This window comes from Armigeres subalbatus, chromosome 1 (assembly GCF_024139115.2).
Source record: "Armigeres subalbatus isolate Guangzhou_Male chromosome 1, GZ_Asu_2, whole genome shotgun sequence".
Lineage (NCBI taxonomy): Eukaryota > Metazoa > Arthropoda > Insecta > Diptera > Culicidae > Armigeres > Armigeres subalbatus.
Window position 1 is genome coordinate 233,797,381 of NC_085139.1, and position 23,355 is coordinate 233,820,735.

At 43.6% G+C, this 23,355-nt stretch overlaps 2 protein-coding genes across 2 annotated transcripts in view; one reads left to right on the plus strand and one right to left on the minus strand.

The window, feature by feature from the left end:
* Nucleotides 1–14,793: 14,793 nt before the first annotated feature.
* The window catches only part of LOC134205894 (chaoptin), a 554,999-nt gene continuing 546,437 nt past the window's right edge, over nt 14,794–23,355 (minus strand). Inside the window, exons 4-9 of the mRNA XM_062681584.1 lie at nt 17,808–17,882; nt 16,734–17,393; nt 16,320–16,678; nt 16,146–16,260; nt 15,536–16,083; nt 14,794–15,475 (exon numbers count right to left, since the gene is read on the minus strand). Coding sequence (XP_062537568.1) covers nt 15,172–15,475; nt 15,536–16,083; nt 16,146–16,260; nt 16,320–16,678; nt 16,734–17,393; nt 17,808–17,882 — 2,061 coding nt within the window. The 3' untranslated portion in view covers nt 14,794–15,171. The remainder of the gene's footprint in view (nt 15,476–15,535; nt 16,084–16,145; nt 16,261–16,319; nt 16,679–16,733; nt 17,394–17,807; nt 17,883–23,355) is intronic.
* On the plus strand, nt 22,041–23,258 carry LOC134205895 (probable rRNA-processing protein EBP2 homolog). The gene is made up of 2 exons (XM_062681585.1): nt 22,041–22,259; nt 22,318–23,258. Exons 1-2 carry the CDS (start codon nt 22,191–22,193, stop codon nt 23,203–23,205), a joined length of 957 nt encoding a protein of 318 aa, XP_062537569.1. The 5' UTR covers nt 22,041–22,190; the 3' UTR covers nt 23,206–23,258.

Here is a 23,355-nt window from a genome sequence, read left to right on the forward strand (position 1 = left end):
AGAAACGATTTTCAGATGCATATTTGTATGTATTCCTATTTAATCTTACATCGCTTTGAAATTACACAGGTTTAGATTTTCCATATCCTAGCACGTTGATTTGATGTAATTTTCGAATGAAAAAGTAGTGAATATTACATCAAAACAGATGCAACCAGTCAATGATGGTCAGATGTGTGAAATTACACAGTTTGAATGCAATTTCACATTTATTTCAGTTGCAATATTAAATATTGGCAACACTGTCCAGAATCGGTTTCGAACGATCGCCATGTTTGTTTTTGCTGTTCTGTTTCGAGTCGAGGTGAATTTGAACAAAAGTTAAATTTGATGAATTTGTTTTTAGAAATTATTATATTTATAACTATGCCTACTTTAAACGGGTAAGTGATAATTTTATCTGTACCTTCCTGAACACAATATTCCATATGTGATAGAATGACAATCAATTTTATTTCTGTTGCTTCCAGCCGGATGATTGCCGCACATATGACTCCTCAAGATTTCCCTTTCGGAAAAAATGCGTACCCGATCCGCGCTAGCTGGCTGGGTAGACCGTATAGTGGACCCTAATAAAGCATCGAGCATCGACTACTGGGCGTCCGGTGGTATGGTGGTATTCCTTCTGAAGATTAATTGGGCCATCCCGAAGAGGAATCGGCGTCAGTGTTATACACGGCCGCCAATCTTATCCAGATTCAATACAACTGCTTATGTGGTCTGGATATGCAACGTTATTGCGGAATCAAGAATAGAACTTATCTGGCCATTTGAAACTGAAGAGATATAAAACAACTAGACACAGAAGCAGAACGGAAAATATTTATTAGAAACATGCTGGTACAAATGCAAAGGTAAGTGAAATGGATTGGGAAGGGAATCGTTTCGGGATTCTGACGAGAATCCTTTCTGGTTTCCGGTGGGAGTCGTATCAGGTTTTCGACAGAAATTCTTTTAAGGAATCTTTTTAGAATACCGATGAGAATCCATCCGGGATTTTTTCGGGATCCCAAAAGAAACCTTTCGCAATTCCGAGGGGAATCATTTCGGGATTACAAAGGAATTCCTACAAAATTCCGACGGGATTTTATTAAAAATCCTTCCGGGTCTTCAAAGGGAACATTTTTGAAATTGCGACGCGATATTCCGACGGGAATCCTTCCAGAACTTTAACGGGATTCCAATGCAAATTCTTTTGAGTTTACGACGAGATTCTTTTTGATATCCCCATGGCAATCCTTTCGAGATGTCGATGGGAATCCTTGCGGAATAACGACAGGAGTCTTTTCCAAAATTTGACGCGTCTCCAACAAAAATCATTCCAGGAAATAAATGGGATTCATTTCGATTTTCCGACGGGAATTCGTTTGAGATTCCGACATGTATACTTTCGAGATTCCGAACAGCATCCTTTTGGATTTCCGACTGGGACCCCGTCCCGGCGGAAATCCTTTCAAAATTCAGACAAAAATCTTTTCGCGGTTTCGACGAGGTTCCGACGGGAGTCCTTTCGGGATTCTAATGGGATTCGGATGGGAATCCTTTTGGGATTCCGACGGGAATCCTTTCGGGATTCCGACGGGAATCCTTTCGGGATTCCGACGGGAATCCTTTCGGGATTTCGACGAGAATCCTTTCGGGATACCGACAGGAATCCTTTCGGGATTCCGACGGGAATCCTTCCGGGATTCCGACGGGAATCCTTCCGGGATTCCGACGGGAATCCTTTCGGGATTCCGACGGGAATCCTTTCGGGATTCCGACGGGAATCCTTTCGGGATTCCGACGGGAATCCTTTCGGGATTCCGACGAGTATCCTTTCGGGATTCCGACGGGAATCCTTTCGGGATTCCGCGGGAATTCTTTCTGGATTCCGAGGGGAATCATTTCATTTTTGAAATTGCGACACGATGTTCCGACGGGAATCCTTCCAGAACTTTAACGGGATTCCAATGCAACAATGGAATTCCAATTCCAATTTGAGTTTACGACGAGATTCTTTTTTATATTCCCATGGCAATCCTTTCGAGCTGTCGACGGGAATCCTTGCGGAATAACGACAGGAGTCTTTTCAAAAATTCGACGCGTCTCCAACAAAAATCATTCCAGGAATTAAATGGATTAAATTCATTTCGATTTTCCGACGGGAATTCGTTTGAGATTCCGACATGGATACTTTCGAGATTCCGAACAGAATCCTTTTGGATTTCCGACTGGGACCCCGTCCGACGGGAATCCTTTCGGGATTCCGACGAGTATCCTTTCGGGATTCCGACGGGAATCCTTTCGGGATTCCGACGGGAATCATTTCATTTTTGAAATTGCGACGCGATATCGGGGTTTCGACGAGGTTCCGACGGGAGTCCTTTCGGGATTCTAATGGGATTCCGATGGGAATCCCTTTGGGATTCCGACGGGAATCTTTTTGGGATTCTGACGGGAATCCTTTTGGGATTCCGACGGGAATCCTTTCGGGATTCCGACGGGAATCCTTTCGGGATTCCGACGGGAATCCTTTCGGGACTCCGACGGGAATCCTTTCGGGATTCCGACGGGAATCTATTTGGGATTCTGACGGGAATCCTTTTGGGATTCCGACGCGGGAAAATTCAGACAAAAATCTTTTTGAGGGTTTCGACGAGGTTCCGACGGGAGTCCTTTCGGGATTCCAATGGGAATCCTTTTGGGATTCCGACGGGAATCCTTTTGGGATTCCGACGGGAATCCTTTTGGGATTCTGACGGGAATCCTTTTGGGATTCCGACGGGAATCCTTTTGGGATTCCGACGGGAATCCTTTTGGGATTCCGACGGGAATCCTTTTGGGATTCCGACGGGAATCTTTCGGGATTCCGACGGGAATCCTTCCGGAATTCCGACGGGAATCCTTCCGGGATTCTGACGGGAATCCTTCCGGGATTCCGACGGGAATCCTTTCGGGATTCCGACGGGAATCATTCCGGAATTCCGACGGGAATCCTTTCGGGATTCCGACGGGAATCCTTTCGGGATTCCGACGGGAATTCTTTCTGGATTCCGACGGGAATCCTTTTGGGATTCTGACGGGAATCCTTTTGGGATTCCGACGGGAATCCTTTCGGGATTCCGACGGAAATCCTTTCGGGATTCCGACGGGAATCCTTTCGGGATTCCGACGAGAATCCTTTCGGGATACCGACAGGAATCCTTTCGGGATTCCGACGGGAATCCTTCCGGGATTCCGACGGGAATCCTTTCGGGATTCCGACGAGTATCCTTTCGGGATTCCGACGGGAATCCTTTCGGGATTCCGCGGGAATTCTTTCTGGATTCCGAGGGGAATCATTTCATTTTTGAAATTGCGACACGATATTCCGACGGGAATCCTTCCAGAACTTTAACGGGATTCCAATGCAACAATGGAATTCCAATTCCAATTTGAGTTTACGACGAGATTCTTTTTTATATTCCCATGGCAATCCTTTCGAGATGTCGACGGGAATCCTTGCGGAATAACGACAGGAGTCTTTTCCAAAATTTGACACGTCTCCAACAAAAATCATTCCATGAATTAAATGGGATTCATTTCGATTTTCCGATGGGAATTCGTTTGAGATTCCGACATGGATACTTTCGAGATTCCGAACAGAATCCTTTTGGATTTCCGACTGGGACCCCGTCGGACGGGAATCCTTTCAGGATTCCGACGAGTATCCTTTCGGGATTCCGACGGGAATCCTTTCGGGATTCCGACGGGAATCATTTCATTTTTGAAATTGCGACGCGATATCGGGGTTGCGACGAGGTTCCGACGGGAGTCCTTTCGGGATTCTAATGGGATTCCGATGGGAATCCCTTTGGGATTCCTACGGGAATCTTTTTGGGATTCTGACGGGAATCCTTTTGGGATTCCGACGGGAATCCTTTCGGGATTCCGACGCGGGAAAATTCAGACAAAAATCTTTTTGGGGGTTTCGACGAGGTTCCGACGGGAGTCCTTTCGGGATTCTAATGGGATTCCAATGGGAATCCTTTTGGGATTCCGACGGGAATCCTTTTGGGATTCCGACGGGAATCCTTTTGGGATTCCGACGGGAATCCTTTTGGGATTCCGACGGGAATCCTTTTGGGATTCCGACGGGAATCCTTTTGGGATTCCGACGGGAATCCTTTTGGGATTCCGACGGGAATCCTTTTGGGATTCCGACGGGAATCCTTTTGGGATTCTGACGGGAATCCTTTTGGGATTCCGACGGGAATCCTTTTGGGATTCCGACGGGAATCCTTTTGGGATTCCGACGGGAATCCTTTCGGGATTCTGACGGGAATCTTTCGGGATTCCGACGGGAATCCTTCCGGAATTCCGACGGGAATCCTTCCGGGATTCAGACGGGAATCCTTTTGGGATTCCGACGGGAATCCTTTCGGGATTCCGACGGGAATCCTTCCGGGATTCCGACGAGTATCCGTTCGGGATTCCGACGGGAATTCTTTCTGGATTCCGAGGGGAATCCTTTCGGGATTCTGACGGGAATCTTGGCGGGACTCCGACGGGAATCCTAGCGGTATTCCAACGGGAATCCTTGCGGGATTCTGACGGGAATTTTTCGGGACATCAACGGGAATTCTTCGGGATATCGACGGGAATCTTTTCGAGATTCCGACGAGAATCCTTTCATGATTTCGACGGGAATACTTTCATGCTCTCGAGAGGGATTTCTTTCGAGATTCCGACGAGAATTTTTTCGGGATATCGACGAGGATCCTTTCGGGATATCGACGAGAATCCTTTCGGGATTCCGACGATAATTCTTTCGGGACTCCGACGAGAATCGTTTCGGGACTCATATGAGAATCCTTCTACGATTTCAACGGGAATCCTTTGGGGATTCCAACGGGAATTATTTCGGAATTCTGACGAGAATTCTTTCATGACTTTGACAGGAATCTTTTCGAGATTCCGACACGAATCATTTCAGGATTCCGACGTGAATCCTTTCGGGATTCCGACAAGAATTTTTCGGGATTCTGACGCAAATCCTTTCGGGATTTGAACGAGAACCCTTTCGGGATTTCGAAGAGAATCTTATCATGATTTTGACGGAAATAATTCTTCCGGAGGAACTTCCTGAAAAATTCCTGGAGGAACTTCCGGAGGAATTCCTGGAGGAACTTCCGGAGGAATTCCTGGAGGAACTTCCGGAGGAATTCCTGGAGGAACTTCCGGAGGAATTCCTGGAGGAACTTCCGGAGGAATTCCTGGAGGAACTTCCGGGGGAATTCCTGGAGGAACTTCCGGGGGAATTCCTGGAGGATCTTCCGGAGGAATTCCTGGAGGAACTTCCGGAGGAATTCCTGGAGGAACTTCCGGAAGAATTCCTGGAGGAACTTCCGGAGGAATTCCTGGAGGAACTTACGGAGGAATTCCTGGAGGAACTTACGGAGGAATTCCTGGAGGAACTTCCGGAGGAATTCCTGGAGGAACTTCCGGAGGAATTCCTGGAGGAACTTCCGGAGGAATTCCTGGAGGAACTTCCGGAGGAATTCCTGGAGGAACTTCCGGAGGAATTCCTGGAGGAACTTCCGGAGGAATTCCTGGAGGAACTTCCGGAGGAATTCCTGGAGGAACTTCCGGAGGAATTCCTGGAGGAACTTCCGGAGGAATTCCTGGAGGAACTTCCGGAGGAATTCCTGGAGGAACTTCCGGAGGAATTCCTGGAGGAACTTCCGGGGAATTCCTGGAGGAACTTCCGGGGAATTCCTGGAGGAACTTCCGGAGGAATTCCTGGAGGAACTTCCGGAGGAATTCCTGGAGGAACTTCCGGAGGAATTCCTGGAGGAACTTCCGGAGGAATTCCTGGAGGAACTTCCGGAGGAATTCCTGGAGGAACTTCCGGAGGAATTCCTGGAGGAACTTCCGAGGGAATTCCTGGAGGAACTTCCGGAGGAATTCCTGGAGGAACTTCCGGAGGAATTCCTGAAGGAAGGGGAAATTTTTGGAAGAACTTCCGGGGAAATTTCTGGAGAAACTTCCGGAGGAATTCTTGGAGGAACTTCCGGAGGATTTCTTGGAGGAGCTTCCGGAGGAATGCCTGGAGCCGGAGGAATTCCTGGAGGAACTTCCGGAGGAATTCCTGGAGGAACTTCCGGAGGAATTCCTGGAGGAACTTCCGGAGGAATTCCTGGAGGAACTTCCGGAGGAATTCCTGGAGGAACTTCCGGAGGAATTCCTGGAGGAACTTCCGGAGGAATTCCTGGAGGAACTTCCGGAAGAATTCCTGGAGGAACTTCCGGAGGAATTCCTGGAGGAACTTCCGGAGGAATTCCTGGAGGAACTTCCGGAGGAATTCCTGGAGGAACTTCCGGAGGAATTCCTGGAGGAACTTCCGGAGGAATTCCTGGAGGAACTTCCGGAGGAATTCCTGGAGGAACTTCCGGAGGAATTCCTGGAGGAACTTCCGGAGGAATTCCTGGAGGAACTTCCGGAGGAATTCCTGGAGGAACTTCCGGAGGAATTCCTGGAGGAACTTCCGGAGGAATTCCTGGAGGAACTTCCGGAGGAATTCCTGGAGGAACTTCCGGAGGAATTCCTGGAGGAACTTCCGGAGGAATTCCTGGAGGAACTTCCGGAGGAATTCCTGGAGGAACTTCCGGAGGAATTCCTGGAGGAACTTCCGGAGGAATTCCTGGAGGAACTTCCGGAGGAATTCCTGGAGGAACTTCCGGAGGAATTCCTGGAGGAACTTCCGGAGGAATTCCTGGAGGAACTTCCGGAGGAATTCCTGGAGGAACTTCCGGAGGAATTCCTGGAGGAACTTCCGGAGGAATTCCTGGAGGAACTTCCGGAGGAATTCCTGGAGGAACTTCCGGAGGAATTCCTGGAGGAACTTCCGGAGGAATTCATGGAGGAACTTCCGGAGGAATTCCTGGAGGAACTTCCGGAGGAACTTCCGGAGGAATTCCTGGAGGAACTTCCGGAGGAATTCCTGGAGGAACTTCCGGAGGAATTCCTGGAGGAACTTCCGGAGGAATTCCTGGAGGAACTTCCGGAGGAATTCCTGGAGGAACTTCCGGAGGAATTCCTGGAGGAACTTCCGGAGGAATTCCTGGAGGAACTTCCGGAGGAATTCCTGGAGGAACTTCCGGAGGAATTCCTGGAGGAACTTCCGGAGGAATTCCTGGAGGAACTTCCGGAGGAATTCCTGGAGGAACTTCCGGAGGAGTTCCTGGAGGAACTTCCGGAGGAATTCCTGGAGGAACTTTCGGAGGAATTCCTGGAGGAACTTTCAGAGGAATTCCTGGAGGAACTTTCGGAGGAATTCCTGGAGGAACTTTCGGAGGAATTCCTGGAGGAACTTCCGGAGGAACTTCCGGAGGAATTCCTGGAGGAACTTCCGGAGGAATTCCTGGAGGAACTTCCGGAGGAATTCCTGGAGGAACTTCCGGAGGAATTCATGGAGGAACTTCCGGAGGAATTTCTAGAGGAACTTCCGGAGGAATTTCTAGAGGAACTTCCGGAGGAATTTCTAGAGGAACTTCCGGAGGAATTTCTAGAGGAACTTCCGGAGGAATTTCTAGAGGAACTTCCGGAGGAATTTCTAGAGGAACTTCCGGAAGAATTCCTGGAGGAATTTTCGGAGGACCTTCTGGATGAACTTCCGGAGGACCTTCTGGATGAACTTCCGGAGGACCTTCTGGATGAACTTCCGGAGGACCTTCTGGATGAACTTCCGGAGGACCTTCTGGATGAACTTCCGGAGGAATTTCTGGCGCAATTGCCGGAGAAATTTCTGGCGCAACTGCCGGAGGAGTTTCTGGCACAACTACCGGAGGAATTTCTAGAGGATTTTGCTGTGTAACTCCTTAAGGAGCTTTCGGAGTAATTCCTGAAGGAGCTTCCGGAGTAATTCCTGAAGGAGCCTCCGTAGTTATTCCTGAAAGAGCCTCTGGAGGCATTGCTAGAGGAACTTCTGTAGGAATTCCTAACGGACCCAAACCGCCGCCGATTGCCATGGCGTGACGCCGCTCCCGTTGGTTGAAGATGATCTATCTTGCCGCCGCCGATGAAATCGTCGAACAGGACTATTTCTGACAGAATGTTTCTGAGATGTCGTATAGTATCCTAATTAGATTCAGAACCGAATCCTTCTGCTAATCTGAACGGAACCGTTCTGGGAAACGTTCCAAACGAAATCTTGCTGCTACTCAAAACGGAAAGCAATCTCTCTGCGATTCCGAAATGATTCTTCCTGCGAACACCGAATAGTATTGGGATGCCTTCAGTGATCAGACCAGAATGTTGATTATGTTTCTGTTTATGCGTCGAACAAGTTCCTTTTGAGATCGTTTCATTCGATATTATTGTTGGATAGTATGTAAATAGGACAGAATGTACCTGTATCGAACAGGGATTTACAATTAAATTTGTAGGACATCAAATATTTTCTTATTCTATTTGATAGTTGCAATAGATAATATTACTTCATTTGTTTTCTTTTTTAGGGTTGCTGCATCTCCTGTCTATACTGCATCTCCTGATATACATATCCGGCAATTCCTCAGTACCGCCAAGTAAACAGTCATCACCCGATGGCACGGTGGTCGAACAATTTCGTTTCGATGGGATGGGAACATCTTTTCGCAGCCCCGGTGTCGGTGGTTCAGCGTTGGCAGCACCCACCATCGGATGGCTGGCGGCATCAACGGAAGAGCATCGCACTCCAGCCCAAAAAAGAACGACAATAAGGCAAATTGAAAGTAAAATGCAAATGACTTCTTTTACTTCAATCGATTGATTTTAACTTATAATTGATTTTAAAATAATGAAAAATAAATAATATAAAGAAATAAATATTTGTTGCAAGAAAAAAAAAACAAACTAACTCGTTCATATCGCATGTACAATGCCAGGTACAATGAATACATATTACATCACTTCATTTTACATCGCTTTAGTTACATCGGTTAAATTAGTGCGTCGAAATAAAATTACATCGTTATCATTCATTACGCAGAATGTTCTCGAGTACATCGTGCGATGTAATATTCAACAACCGATGGATTCAGTTGGTTGCAGCTGTTTCGATGTAATATTCAACAACATTTTTTGCTGTGTATACCTTTGATTTTAAGCGACACTTCACTTCATCATCAAATACAAGATTATTGATCCCACTCAAATGACATCAATTCCGAGCAGAATCGGAGTATTTCCTGTTCTTTTATTTGAATATAGCTTATTTGCATTCCAAAACTTTCCAAGTCAAACCTTCAGCGTGCAAAATTCTGCAGATTCTGGAGCCACTTATCTTAGTCTGAAAACGTCGGTAGAAGATGTCTCGGCATTCATCATGGTGAAGTACTTGCACGAAACAGATATACATCATAGAACAAATTGCAAATTCCAAAGTATGTAGGCTTTTTGTGTATACATATTAACAATCGATGAATGGTATTCCCGTATATCAAAGTCGAAAGAAAGAGAAAGCAAAGCAAGTTGAAATTTAGGAAAGTTGACCTTAAATAAGCCAAAGAATCGACTGAGGGTCTGTCTCATTTGGAGAATTAAACTGAAATTAAACTTAAAAGTGACATTTCAATAATTATCAAATAACCCTGCTCGCAGAGCAAGATTACTTTTGACAGATATCGAATCATTTTGCATCGATGTCTTATCGGAATTGCTGGGTAGCACCAGCCATTTTTATGACTGGGTTATTTGCTAATTTTCGAACTGTCACTTTTAAGTTTAATTCTCCAAATGAGACAGAGCCTGAGACAATAAAACGAGATACAATTTTTGACGGGAAAGGCCAATTTGAAATTTCTCTTTCAGCAGTATAAATACTTTTTCGGAAATAGTTTTTGATAAAAAATATTAATGAATTAGAGCAAATTACTATACTTCAGACAATCAAACAACAACTTGAGTTTTGACAATTCTTTTGTCGAATTGCATGTGTGACAGTTTTGATCACACTTCTCATCCGTCCCACTTTCAAACTGTGCAGTTCGATTTAGGCTCTGTCTCATTTGGAGAATTAAACTTAAAAGTGACAGTTCGAAAATTAGCAAATAACCCAGTCATAAGAATGGTTGGTGCTACCCAGCAATTCCAATAGGACATCGATGGAAAATGATTCGATATCTGTCAAAAGTAATCTTGCTCTGCGAGCAGGGTTATTTGATAATTATTGAAATGTCACTTTTAAGTTTAATTTCAGTTTAATTATCCAATTGAGACAGACCCTTAGTGTGAACAGCGAAATATTTCGTGAGGAAAACTAGTAGAAATGCAATTACAGTATCCCCCCGCTTATCCGGACCTCGCTAGTCCGACGACTCGTTAGTCCGGATTTCGCTAAAGGCTGCCTTACACCTCGGGAAAATTTTCCGCCGGATTTGGGACCTCGTGCATTTTAAATGGGGCCGGGATTTTGATTTTCCGTGCTCAAATCCCGAAAACATCGCATATGTAAAAATGCATGGGGAAAAATTCCGCGAACCAAATTCCCGAGGTGTGAGGCTACCTTAATTCGGAATTTTCCGGATTAAAAAGTATCAACACCCATTTAAACACATTATGCTGTCAGTTTTCAAATTTGTGCTGTGATTTTGTTTTGGTTCATTTGTATGGATTTGACAGTCGGATTAACGAGAGACACCTCGATAGTCCGGCCATACATTTGTCGGATCAGCGGGGGTATACTGTAATAAGCACTCGTTACGAAATTTCACGAGATTCAACGGCTGATTGGTGCAGGAATGTATTGTCGGTCCACCAAACCGGACCGCGCGATTGAGCACTCGCGCTGCGACGCGAGTCGCGACAATTTGAAATATTTCATTAGTAGCGCGCATCATGCACGAATGGATGTACTATCATGCGCACTAATCAGAAATGAGTTGCGACGTCTGATAACTGCAGATATTTCATTTTATTGAAAACAAATTTTCGATTTTCTACTATACACGGAATATGTAAACCCGAGTGTAAACCATCGTAAAGTCATGTCTCGTACGTTCGTGCGCCCTTGTGGATCATGGAAAGAGACATTCGAGGAACAAAAAATGTAATGAGTGTAATAAAAAAATGTTATGTAAAATGTAATAAGTAATAAGTGCAAAATAATTTTGCTCATGGGAGTAATTTTAACATATTCCTCTACTGGCTTGAGAGCAGAGAAGTGGCTCTATCCGCAGCACACAGGTAGCCACTATGGGCAAAGCGTTTTCAGACTACAAACCGATTATTGTCCAGTACCGTTATCATTATGTCAATGACATCCGCGAAACAAATAAATTGACTGGATCTGTTGAAAATCGTACCCCGGCTGTTACACCCGGCTATCCGCATGACACCTTCTAGCGCAATGTTGAACAACAGGCACGAAAGTCCATCATTTTGTCTTAGTCCCCGGTACGATTCGATCAAACTGGAGTGTTTGCCCGAAATCTTTACATAGCTTTGCACACCATCCACCGTAGCTTTGATCAGTCTGGTAAGCTACCCAGGGAAGCTGTTCTCGTCCATAATTTTCCATAGCTCTACGCGGTCTATATACTGCCGTATGCCGCCTTGAAAACAATGAACAGATGATGCATTGGGACCTGATATTCACGGCATTTTTGAAGGATTTGCCGTACAGTAAACATCTGGTCCGTTGTCGAGCGGCCGCCAACGAAGCCGGCTTGATAACTTCCCACGAACTCATTCACTAGTGGTGACAGACGTCGGAAGATTATCTGGGATATCACTTTGTAGGCGGCATTAAGGATGGTGATCGCTCGAAAGTTCTCACACTCCAGCTTGTCGCCTTTCTAGTAGATGGGGCATATAATCCCTTCCTTCCACTCCTCCGGTAGCTGTTCAGTTTCCCAGATTCTGACTATCAGTTTATGCAGGGAAGTGGCCAGCTTTTCCGGGCCCATCTTGATGAGCTCTGCTCCGATACCATCCTTACCAGCTGCTTTATTGGTCTTTAGCTGTTGGATGGCATCATTAACTTTCCTTAAGGTGGGGGCTGATTGGCTTCCATCGCCCGTTGAACAGAGGTAGTCATCTCCTCCGCTGCCTTGACTTTCACTGCTTGTACTGTTAGTGCCATTCAAATGTTCCTCGTAGTGCTGCTTCCACCTTTCGATTACCACACGATCGTCCGTCAAGATGCTCTCATCCTTATCCTTGGACATTTCGGCTCGCGGCACGAAGCATTTGCGGGATGCGTTGAGCTTCTGATAGAACTTGCGTGTTTCTTTAGAACGGCACAGTTGTTTCATCTCCACGCACTCCGCTTCTTCCAGGCGGCGTTTCTTCTCCTGAAAAAGGCGGGTCTGCCGTCTCCGCTTCCGTTTGTAACGTTCCACGTTCTGCCGGGTACCTTGCTGCAGCGCGACCGCCCGCGCTGCGTCCTTCTCCTCCAGAATCTGTCTGCACTCTTCGTCGAACCAATCGTTCCGTCGACTTCGTTCCATATACCCGACGTTGTTCTCCGCTGCGTCGTTAATAGCTGCTTTGACTGTATTCCAGCAGTTCTCAAGAGGGGCCCCATCGAGCTTACCCCCCCTTCGGCAACGCTGTCTTGAGATGCTGCCATCGCGAAGAGCTGAGTATTTGAGAAGAGCGCGATAATACCTCTATTGTTTTTCATTGTGCGGGAAGTTGTTGCTAAAATTCCATCTGCATATTAAGCGAATAAAAATGGAATCAGGAACGACTCACAACTCCGAATTTTTTCTCGGATTATTTCGCCTTTGTATGCAGATATTTACCTATACACAATGCCACTACAAAGAGAGAAAATGCCGTTTCGCTGGAAGTGGAATACATCATGTCTTCCAAAATTGCTTCCGGGCGCATTGAATGGGGCAAACTCGGAAGCAGAAGCCTTGGCGGCAGGCTTCATGAATCCGGATGAACCGGCGTGGTTCACTTGAGCCAGTGATCCCAACCCTTGGGTGCTTCCGATATCATAGCAGATCAGGAATAAAAAGTTGGATACTATTGATCCAATGGTACATTTTTATCCGGGCGAGTTCAACATCGTCAACGCAAACTCGTCAATAATCCGCACATATTTATCGGCGAAAATCCATTAATTTTAATTTTACGATTTATATGTACGCCCATAACTATCCACTACCCCAGGACGCACTCAAAACAAATTAGTGTACAGTCGCGATTCGCTGTTTGGGCCACAACCTCGACCCAACGAATGCGGGTTTTAGTTGGGTCAACTGACAGCCATTTGAACACGTGTATTTCGACTTGAACATCGAAAATGATGTCCAGTGAAGTATAATAATATGTATCATGAGCAGCCGCACATATTGTGAGAAGATAGAAAAATTCGAACGAGGGTCCGACGGTCGACCGTCGGAAAGTTGTTCCGCAGACGTCAAATCACTTGATGCACGGAAAATAATGTTTGTTGATTTATTCGGTGTGAATGTTGATTATTGAAATCAAAGAAAATATGTAACTTTAAACAAGTGTTACATGCCGGTATATATTTTAAATAAGTTTTATGGTTCTTTTAAGGCATTTCGTTACGTATTTATGCGATTTTGAAACATTTTAGATTCCTCGAATATTCTTGATATCAAGGAATATCAACACTTTTCGCACAGTGCATGTCATTTGAAGTTTCGACACTCAGTCTTCTTCTTCTTTGCTCCGCAAAATTAGCAGTTTTCTCTGTTCTCGCAATATATTTCGTCAGCACAAAACGATTTTTATCACAAATTCGAAGTTAGCTGATAGGGCTATTCACAATCTATTAGTGTGCACATATATGTATTACGTGCAGATTATTCTGTGTGTGTTCGGAGTTCTGCCAAACACACCAAGCGCCTTTTTGATTAACTTACGATATTTTGTTCGTAAATGGAAAACGGAACTCATTTCATATTTACATTTGTTGTAGGATATTCCCCAGATCTACGCTAACTGAACATCTTCGGGTCCGAGGAAAGCAGCCAAAGCCTATTAGGGAAGTGTTGGCTGGTCTTGATCTCGAATACATGTCCCTTGTCCACCAATTTTTGAAAGTTGCTGATGTTAGATGTTAGATTATAATCGTCGTCCATCTATCCCTTTGCTGTCGTAATCCCTTAAGAATGTCTTCCTCTTGTTGTACATCTCAATATCTGTCGTTAATCCCTGTCACTAACAATTTTTGAAATCTTTATAAAATGTGTATAATTTACTTAAATGTAATAATTTCATTGCTAATGAAACAATAAATTTTTATCTTTCCAGCCATAACGCCTCCACTTCATAGTTTTTAATTTTTGGATTTTTAGGCTGCCGACAACCGACCACCTTTTTCGAAACGGCATAAAATCAACGCTCAACAAAATTGGAAATAAAATTTTGCCAATAGATGAAATAAAGCAAATGCCTATATGCTTCCCTTGGTATGCAAAGGTCACCACATTGTGTAATTGGACGAAAGTTATGGACCAAAAACAAAAGGGTGCCGACAACCGACCACCTTCCCCTATATGTGCAAGACTAGAGAAATGTCAGAAAAACTCGCGGTAAAGTTTAAAAAACAAGAATGGCATTTGTTTAGTTGTCGTTTTTCATAGTAACGAGCATTTTTCGATCTAGTATCCATTTCAATGCTTCTTCCATTCTTCGATATCTCCCTATTTCAATGGTCCCTCCGGTATCAAGCTTTAGGGATTCGACTTTTTGTTCTAGAAGGCCTTATAAACCTACCATCAAATTTATTAAATTACATTCCTACCAACAAAGCATCAGCGTTATGAAGATTTACCATCGTTCGGATAGAAATAATGAAGATTAGTATAATTTTATTCGACTTACTATTTCTTTAATTTATCTATAAACATCAAGAATCTTGGCACACTGAATTCACTCCTAGAATCTCTCTGTAATATAAAACTAAAAATATTTCATCAAAATATCGTATAAGCTACAAATAACTTAAAAATGCATCATATGTTATGAATTTGAATAAATAAAAAAAATATAAACTTGCAAAACCTAAACACCGGAATTGGCTTACAGTTCATCCAACTCCAGATCATACTCGCTTCCATAGTCACACGTGTCGTCCACATAGGACACGGCTGCGGCCGAACCGTTCATCACTCCCCGGTCACTGTATAGTTGCTCCAAGTAGTCGTAGAACTCGCTGTACATTTTGAACAGATACCGAATGAGTCAGATTAGCAGAACCACAAACACCGATACGAAAGCTATCGCAGGCACGATGCCTAGCTTGGGTGCTGCGCTGCCCCATCCACATTCCAGATCCCGCTTCAGAACTTCCAGCAGGCTTTCGTCTTTTTTGTTGCTGCACGTGGCCTCTCGCAGGTTGTTGGCGGAGTCTTCGCAGTCATCGCTGGTGTGCGATACCTGTGAGCTCACCTGGTGCCTGTGGTAGCTGTTGAAACTGCTATTTTCGGTCCACGGTTGAGCGGGACACATGTACTGACGGCGTTTTCGTTGCCAAAATTCAATCCAGCTGAAAAGATTTGTTCGAATAGTGCGTATTTGAAATTACTAACCAATGAGCTAAACTTACCCAATTTCACAGTCACATGACAGGGAATTGCCGGAAATGTGAAGGCTGGTAAGAAATAAGTGTTCAGGCAGGTGCAAGTAATGAGCCGAGTTCGGATTAGGCAGTGCTTTCAGTTGATCATTGCTGTACTCCAAATCCAAAGAAATGTTTCTTACACTTTTACCGATGTTCTTGAAGAAGTCATTGGGCAGATCCGCGATGGACGTGTTGTACAACGAAACATGTAAACTGACGGATTGGATCCCTCTGAGCACGGTCTCGCCGAGCCGATTGAAACCAGAACCACTGAATGTTATACTTTTCAGTTTTCGAGGCAAGTTTCCTTCCATTTCTCGTCGCATATCGCTACTTGTAACAGATACGGGCTTGGGTATTTTTGGTGCTGATCCCGATGATTCGAACCGAGATGGTGGTTTAGGAGCTTCGATCCAGAGCTCTCGAAGACTGTGGGTGTTCTCCAGAACACGAGGGATGTTGAATTGTTGAATATTTGGATAAGTTGATATCTTTAGAGTTCTTAGGAAGTTTAACTTACTGAGAACACCATTCTATGAAGGATTTACAATTGTGAGAGTTAATGATATTTACAGGAAAAGTAATTCTTGAATACCTCAAAGCTATTTAGGTCCAGATTAGCAATATCAAGATGTTCTAATGTATCAGCGGTCCCCAGAAGACTCGTGTTTGTCATGGTTGTAATAGGATTACCCGCTAAAGATAGAGATCTACAATTGAAATATTTTGTAATGAAATCGTGGTTTTCCATTAAAATTTACGCTCATACTTCAGATTATGCAATGAATGTGTTATTAAAGGAACATGCATCAGGTCGTTTTCGGAAAGATCTAATACCCGTAAGGATGACATATTGTTTGCCAACTCTGGTGGTATGAATGGTAGACGATTGTGCGATAGCTTCAGAACACGTAGTGACGGGTTGGAAATTTCCGGAACTGCAGTCAGTGATATATTTTCTAGCCGCAACTCAATGAGACTATTCTCCAACCCCACGAATGCTTTGCCCATTAGCTCCAGTTCATAATTGTGCGATAGATCAAGCAGCGACAGACGAGGAAGGGTGGCAAAGGCAGCATCTTCCAGCCGAACCAATCGATTATCGGACAAGTCCAGAACTGATAGTGACTATAACAAGAAAATAGTTTTTATCGAAACAATAGAATGTATTGTGAAAATTTACCCTGAATTTGTTTGACAAATCAACACTGTGAATTGCTCCGATGTGGTTATGGCTTAGATCCAGATCACATAGAGCCAATGCGGCCAAATTAGACAGCGATGTTGCTGGAATTTTTGTGAACTGGTTATGAGACAAATCCAGTCGTTCCAAACCATCCTGCAGTAATAGATTGTCGGGCAAGTACTTTAAGTTGTTGTGAGCCATTTCTAATATGCGGAGTCCTCGAACATTTCGGAATAGTTCAGCTGGTATGTCCGTGAGCATATTATTGGACAGCTTCAAAACCTGCAGATTCTTGGTGTTGTAAAATGTATCGAAATCGACAACACTGATAACGTTATTCTCCAAATTTAGCCACTGTAGTAGCGGTAGATGACCAAACACTTCCCGACTGATGTTGCTGATTTGATTAACGGCCAGTGAAAGTTTCACCAGTGATAGTTCCAGCGGTTTGAAATAGCCAACATCGATACTGCTTATATTATTGCTGGACATGTCCAACTTCTTTATGTTGCTAAGGGAAGCCACGTGCTCTCGAGCGGTGGAGGCATGCGCCAGCTGCACTAGGGAGGATTCGTTCGAAGTCGGGACGATTATTTCACCGAGCGCCATAATGCGATTATGGCTGACGTCTACTTCCAACGAAGTCAGTGAACCGACCTGGAATGTTTCAGTAGAATATGCGTACGTCAGCATAAGATGGTTATCCATTGACTTCTCCCGTCGTCGATTTGATCTCATTTTATTCTTGACTTATTTAACGACATTTTTTTCCACGAAATCAATATTTCTTGACTAATGAACTATGATTGATTTGGTATGATTTTGTTTTAAGGAGCAAGAATATCATTCCAATTTTAAATTGCAGGAATTTTTTAATGTTTTCTTTTTATTAATCTATTATTTTTTTTTCTTAATTTTTTATTAGTTTTTAAATTTATTGGCGGTTTCAAAACATATGGATTGCTTGGAAAACCTAATTGCCCTTAGATAAATCAAAGAATCGACTCGACAATAAAACGAGATAAAACATTTCACGGAAAATTTAAATGGAAATGAAAAATTAAAAGTTACCTGATCGAAATAGTCAAAGTCGAAGGATGTTAAGGCATTGTAGGCGAGATCAACTTTTTCCAGCTCAGGAAGGTTCTGTGAAAATAAAAGTAATAGGTTAGTGGGAATTTTTCATAGATAATACAGATTCAATTTATGCTAAGCAAAATGCTAATAACTTCACATGGAAAACTCTTATCTTCTTGCGGTTTTGAGCATAGCATTTTGTAATTAATTCTGCAGGAATTGAATTAGTATCATAGTTTTTCATCGTAAATGGTGCTATCTATAGCTACAGATTACTGTTTTTTGATGTTTCTCTATACAGTTTTCCATATAAACTTTTCTTCGTATAAGTTTAGTCCGCTCAAACGTTGACCGATTTGGCTGAAAACTTGTCCAGAGCATCAGGGATTCAAATAAAACGGTCTTCCAAAATATATACAGTATCCCCCCGCTGATCCGACAAATGTATGGCCGGACTATCGAGGTTTCTCCCGTTAATCCGACTGTCAAATCCATACAAATGAACCAAAACAAAATCACAGCACAAATTTGAAAACTGACAGCATAATGTGTTTAAATGGGTGTTGATACTTTTTAATCCGGAAAATTCCGAATTAGCGAGATCCGGACTAACGAGTCATCGGACTAGCGAGGTCCGAATGAGCGGGGGGATACTGTAATTTATTAAATAATAATTTATTGTTAATAAACATTTGATCTTGCAGCATTAATGATGCAGATGTAATGCTAGATGAGAACTTCAATGCATTTGCATGTTATAAAGATTTGAAGCACCTTTAATGCTATTTAAAACCCTAAAACTAATGCTTACGGTTGGGGATTGCAGTGTTTTCAAAAAAATGGCTCGAGATGATCGATAGAAAGCTTTCCATAGTCACTATTTTTGTCGATCGAAGAGTTTCCCGCCGTACCAAACTGACTATCTACAAAAGGCTTATTAGACAGGTAGTTGAAAAACGCGGCGTGGTTACTGTCGCGGTGGTAGTGAATGCACTCAATGAATGACTGTAACTGTTGCTCGCTCGTTAGATGTCAGTCGCTCTGACAGATTGTGTCAGACGATGAGCCCACCGTCAAATAGATGGTGCGTTTCAGGGTCAGAGACCGCATGAATCCAAAAGTCTACTGAGCGGGATTTGAGTACACTTGTTTTGCGCTGTTGATGCTAGTTGTTCTGATTCATACCGTTTCTTCATTTAATTGCAGTGTGACCTAATAAGGTTCCGCTTTTCTGGTAGCCACACGTTGTAGATGACTCGACCAATCCGTTCTAGTACTTGACCGGGTTCCCATGACCAGGTATTGTTTCGATGTACTTTCGTCCAAACCAGCTCTTCTGCATCGTAGTTTCTTGCTTTTGTGCCATGCTTACGGTTGAACTGGCTTTCTTGCTTTGATTCGGCTTGCTTGTAGAACGAGCTGATGGTTTCAGTAGATCTAATGATGTCCTTAGTTTTCTACCCAGTAACAGTTCTGATGGTGGGAAGTCACCATCAGGTGTGCTACGACAAGGAGTGAAGCGGTAGCACAGAAGAAAAGTGTCAATAGCATCGCGGAGTGTTTCTTCCCCCGATGTGATTTTACGAAGTCCTCGCTTGAATGTGTCGACGAATCTCTCGGCGAGTCCGTTTGACTGTTGATGATACGGCGGCGTCTTCAAATGTAGGACGTCACTGTTACTGAAAAAGGCTTCAAAATCTTCACTGGTGAACTGTGTACCGTTGTCTGTAACCAAAGTTTCCGGCATTCCATTTCTGGAAAAGATCTCACGGAACATGGCCACTGTAGCGGACGTTGTAATACGTTTGATAGAGATGACTTCTGGCCACTTACTGAATGCGTGTCGACAACAATCGAATAGTAATTACCGTTATAACAGTTGTGAGGCGAGTGTAGCGGAAAAGTCCCTTGTGGGTGTTGACTGTTAGCAGATGCTGATCACGGGGATTCACTTGTAGATAGGCGTCTGACAGGTCGATGTGACTGAAAAACTTGCATCTGGCCAACTTGGTGAAAATGTCTTCTGGCAAAGGAAACGGACACTGATTCGACTCCAAAACATTGTTGAGACCCGTTGAAAAATCAGTACAAATGCGAACCGTACTGTTTGGTTTCCGCACTACGACGATCGGTGCTGCCCAATCTGAATGATTGATTGGTTCGAGGATTCCCAAATTCTGCAATCGATGAAGTTTATCTTCTACCGCACCTTGTACACTGTATGAAACAGGACGTTTTGGACGGTGAATTGGTTTTGGTTCTCCTTTTAGGGTCAATCGCACTTTTGTTTTCGTGCAAAGCCCCAAAGTTTGCAAAGTTTGAATAACTGACTTTGTTACAGAACTGTATCTGACCTTGTTACAGAACGAACTGATAGGCACATCCCATAATCCGAAAAGCTCAATCCAGTCAGAGCCAAGAATGTTTAACTCCAGATTGGGTGAAGCAACACGACACAAACATCTCTTCGTTTTGTCACTGATGTTTACATTATACAAAAATTCCCGTGCGAGATCAAGTGATACTCCTGAAGCAGATTTGGCGTTGCATGACGGTAGAATTCCTTGAGGTTGTCCGATTTGTCGCCACAATTTATCGGAGATGATTGATATGTCCGACGCTGAATCAAACTGCAACCGAACGGGAACATAATTGATATGGATTTTCACGTACTTTCTTCGCTGACTGATGTTCTTTACTGACACAATATTCACTAGGGTGGTTCAAAAAATCGATTTTGCTCCACAGTGCTCATCTGATTCTTCACCATGTTCCGAGTGTCCTCTGAAAATTTGAGCTCATTTGGATTAAAACTGATTTAGCACAAGCCGTTTCAAGTTTGCATGCAAATTAGTATGGGGAAATTTATGTTTTCATTATACTGTTAATGACGCTTCCCCATCAAGCGCATGTTAAAAGAAAACCTACATAGCTAAAAGGAATACTCAACAGCTTTCACTCAGTGGATATATCACGTGGATTTCCCTATTAGACTCGACCGTTCGAAATAGTTGATCCTTGAACAGCCGTTAAAATCGCCGTTTCACCTTCACTCCCGTTTTCATAGTAAAATCTGTGAAAACTGACAAGTTTGCCACGTACTTTTTGCTGTTTCCCTTGAAATTATTCTTTTTCTTTTTAGGATGTTTTGACATCTGTTTTGAAAGACAAGGAGCAAAAAACAAGGTAATCTACCTAACATTTATTGAGTTTGACAAACCTTGCTGCAAAAGGGAATTCCGTTTAATTATTAATTTAACGTTTGAAATAGGCAAGTGAACCGACCTTCGAATCCATTTGGTCAAGTTAATCCACAATAGCATTTCCCTAAAATGGACATTTGAATTCGCATAGCATATATGTGAAAACACACATATACTCTTATTTGACTAATAAATTGTAAATATGTTGAATCTCAAATAGCGGGTGGTTATACTAAGGACACACATGAAAATTATTCCAAGACTATCTTTAATTAATACAATAATTCAAGCTCTATCTGGTAAAAGGGCAAGAGAGGATTCTCTTCGTCGACTTCCCCTCTTTTAAATAAAAGTGACAAGCAGGGGATTTCATGGCGGCTTATCAGCTCAGAAAGCAAGTTTTCATTGTTTTCTTTCGTTCTGAGAGGAGAAACCGCAAAGAAATCATCTGCTTGTCACTTTAATTTAAAAGAGGGGAAGTCGGCGAAGAGAATTCTCTCTTGCGACATTCGCCCTTATTCCAGATAGAGCTTGAATTTGTATGGTACTCATTTCAAGATTCTTGTACCATGGTACAATAGAGTTAATAAACTATAGAGGACGATTATCGCTTGTTTCCGTTTCCAAACATGTTGGGTACCTATCTGTCAAAACGTACTGATTTTTTCTTCGTTGACATTTAGTGCCCTATCTTCGCCAGCAAAAGATGTTTCGCCAGTGACGACAGTGACAATCTTCCTCTATATGTAGTTTATTACTTCTATTCATGGTACTTATATCACCAGTGTGTCATTATTATTATTAACGCACACATAAAAGTTATTTGTAAATTTCTTTAGATTTTTGCCAATTATTTTGAGCCCGATTTTGAGTTTATTCGTGGATATTTTGGGTAGATTTTCAGTTATGAATATTTGAGTTATTGTAACGAATTAAGCGTGTAAAAATGACACCCCATCTGCTGACCCCTCGTTGTGTTCGTGTGACAGCCGTTTTCGGATTTGATCGATCGGTCGGCCGGCGGCGGCTAATTTCATTTTCAAAACAAACGAGCTCCGAAGCACATGTGTTTACCGACTCTGCCAAACAGTGGTGTTCTCGTGTTTCTGCTGTGTTTTTCGTTCTAATTAATTTAACTTTTCCCACGTTTTACCTATCGAAATAAACACCCACAATGACGGATTTTGACGCCCGAAGTGAAGACTCTGATTCAAGTTATGTTTCCTACGACGAGGATGACGAGGTAAGAGTTTCATTATATCCTAGTTCGGATGGGTTTCCTATCAGTCTTGAATTTTCAGTTACGAGAAGCCTTGGCAAAGGGTGTCCTAAAGCCCGGCCTCAACGTAATAGCGAAGAAACGTGTGGACCCGGTTAACAATCCAATCAAACTGAAAGCTGCGTTGGAATCCATTATCCTCAAGGCCCCATGGGTGGAAAGACTGGACCTGGTGAATGAATTAGCCCCAATCACACCGGAGCTAGCCATCCAGATGGAAAAGCACGAACAGAAACGCGAAAACCAGTTCAAAGGCAACAAGAAAATACCCTACGTCGCCCCTGAACAGGATCCGGTGTTGAATGATTTCAAGCGGGAAATTCTTTTCCACCGGCAAGCGCAAGCAGCTGTTGTGGAAGGCATCAAGCGACTGCACGATATGGGAGTTCAAACTAAACGTCCGGACGATTATTTTGCCGAGATGGCCAAAACAGATGAGCATATGCAGCGCATCCGGAAAGTGCTGCTGGCCAAGCAGGAAGGTATCGCAAAGTCCGAGCGCACTCGACAACTTCGAGAACAGCGCCGCATTGGCAAGTTGATTCAACGGCAGACCACCGAGAAACGTGACGAGGAGCGAAGGAAGATGTTGGACGACATCAAGAAGTTCCGCAAGGGCAAGCTATCGAATCTGGACTTTTTGGATGACGACGAGGAAGGCGGCGGCAAGAAAAAGAAGAAGGGAACCGTGCGAGGTGCGGGCGGAAAGAAGCAGGTTAATTCGAAGAGAGCGGCCAAGAACGCCAAATTTGGGTACGGTGGCAAGAAGAAAGGATCGAAACGGAACGACAAAAAGTCCTCCATGGGTGACGGTCCGAAGAGGAAGGGCGGTGCTGGTGGTGGAGGTGCCGGTGGTAAGAAACGGTTGGGTAAGAGCAGACGGGCGCAAACAAAGAACAGGGGTAAGTGAGAGAAACTATTCATTAATTTGCCTAAATATATATATTTGTTCAGTAAGTTTAATTGCGATTTGAATGATTTTTTTTTAAAACCCCGAAACAATGTGTCCGAAATTACCGTTTTCAGGATTTTATTCATAGACACTCTAAGTTTTACTCAT

Coding starts and splice junctions, on each gene's coding strand:
- LOC134205895 (XM_062681585.1), top strand. CDS start 22,191: ATGACGGATTTTGACGCCCGAAGTGAAGACTCTGATTCAAGTTATGTT. Junction 22,260..22,317: donor CCTACGACGAGGATGACGAG/GTAAGAGTTTCA, acceptor TTGAATTTTCAG/TTACGAGAAGCCTTGGCAAA.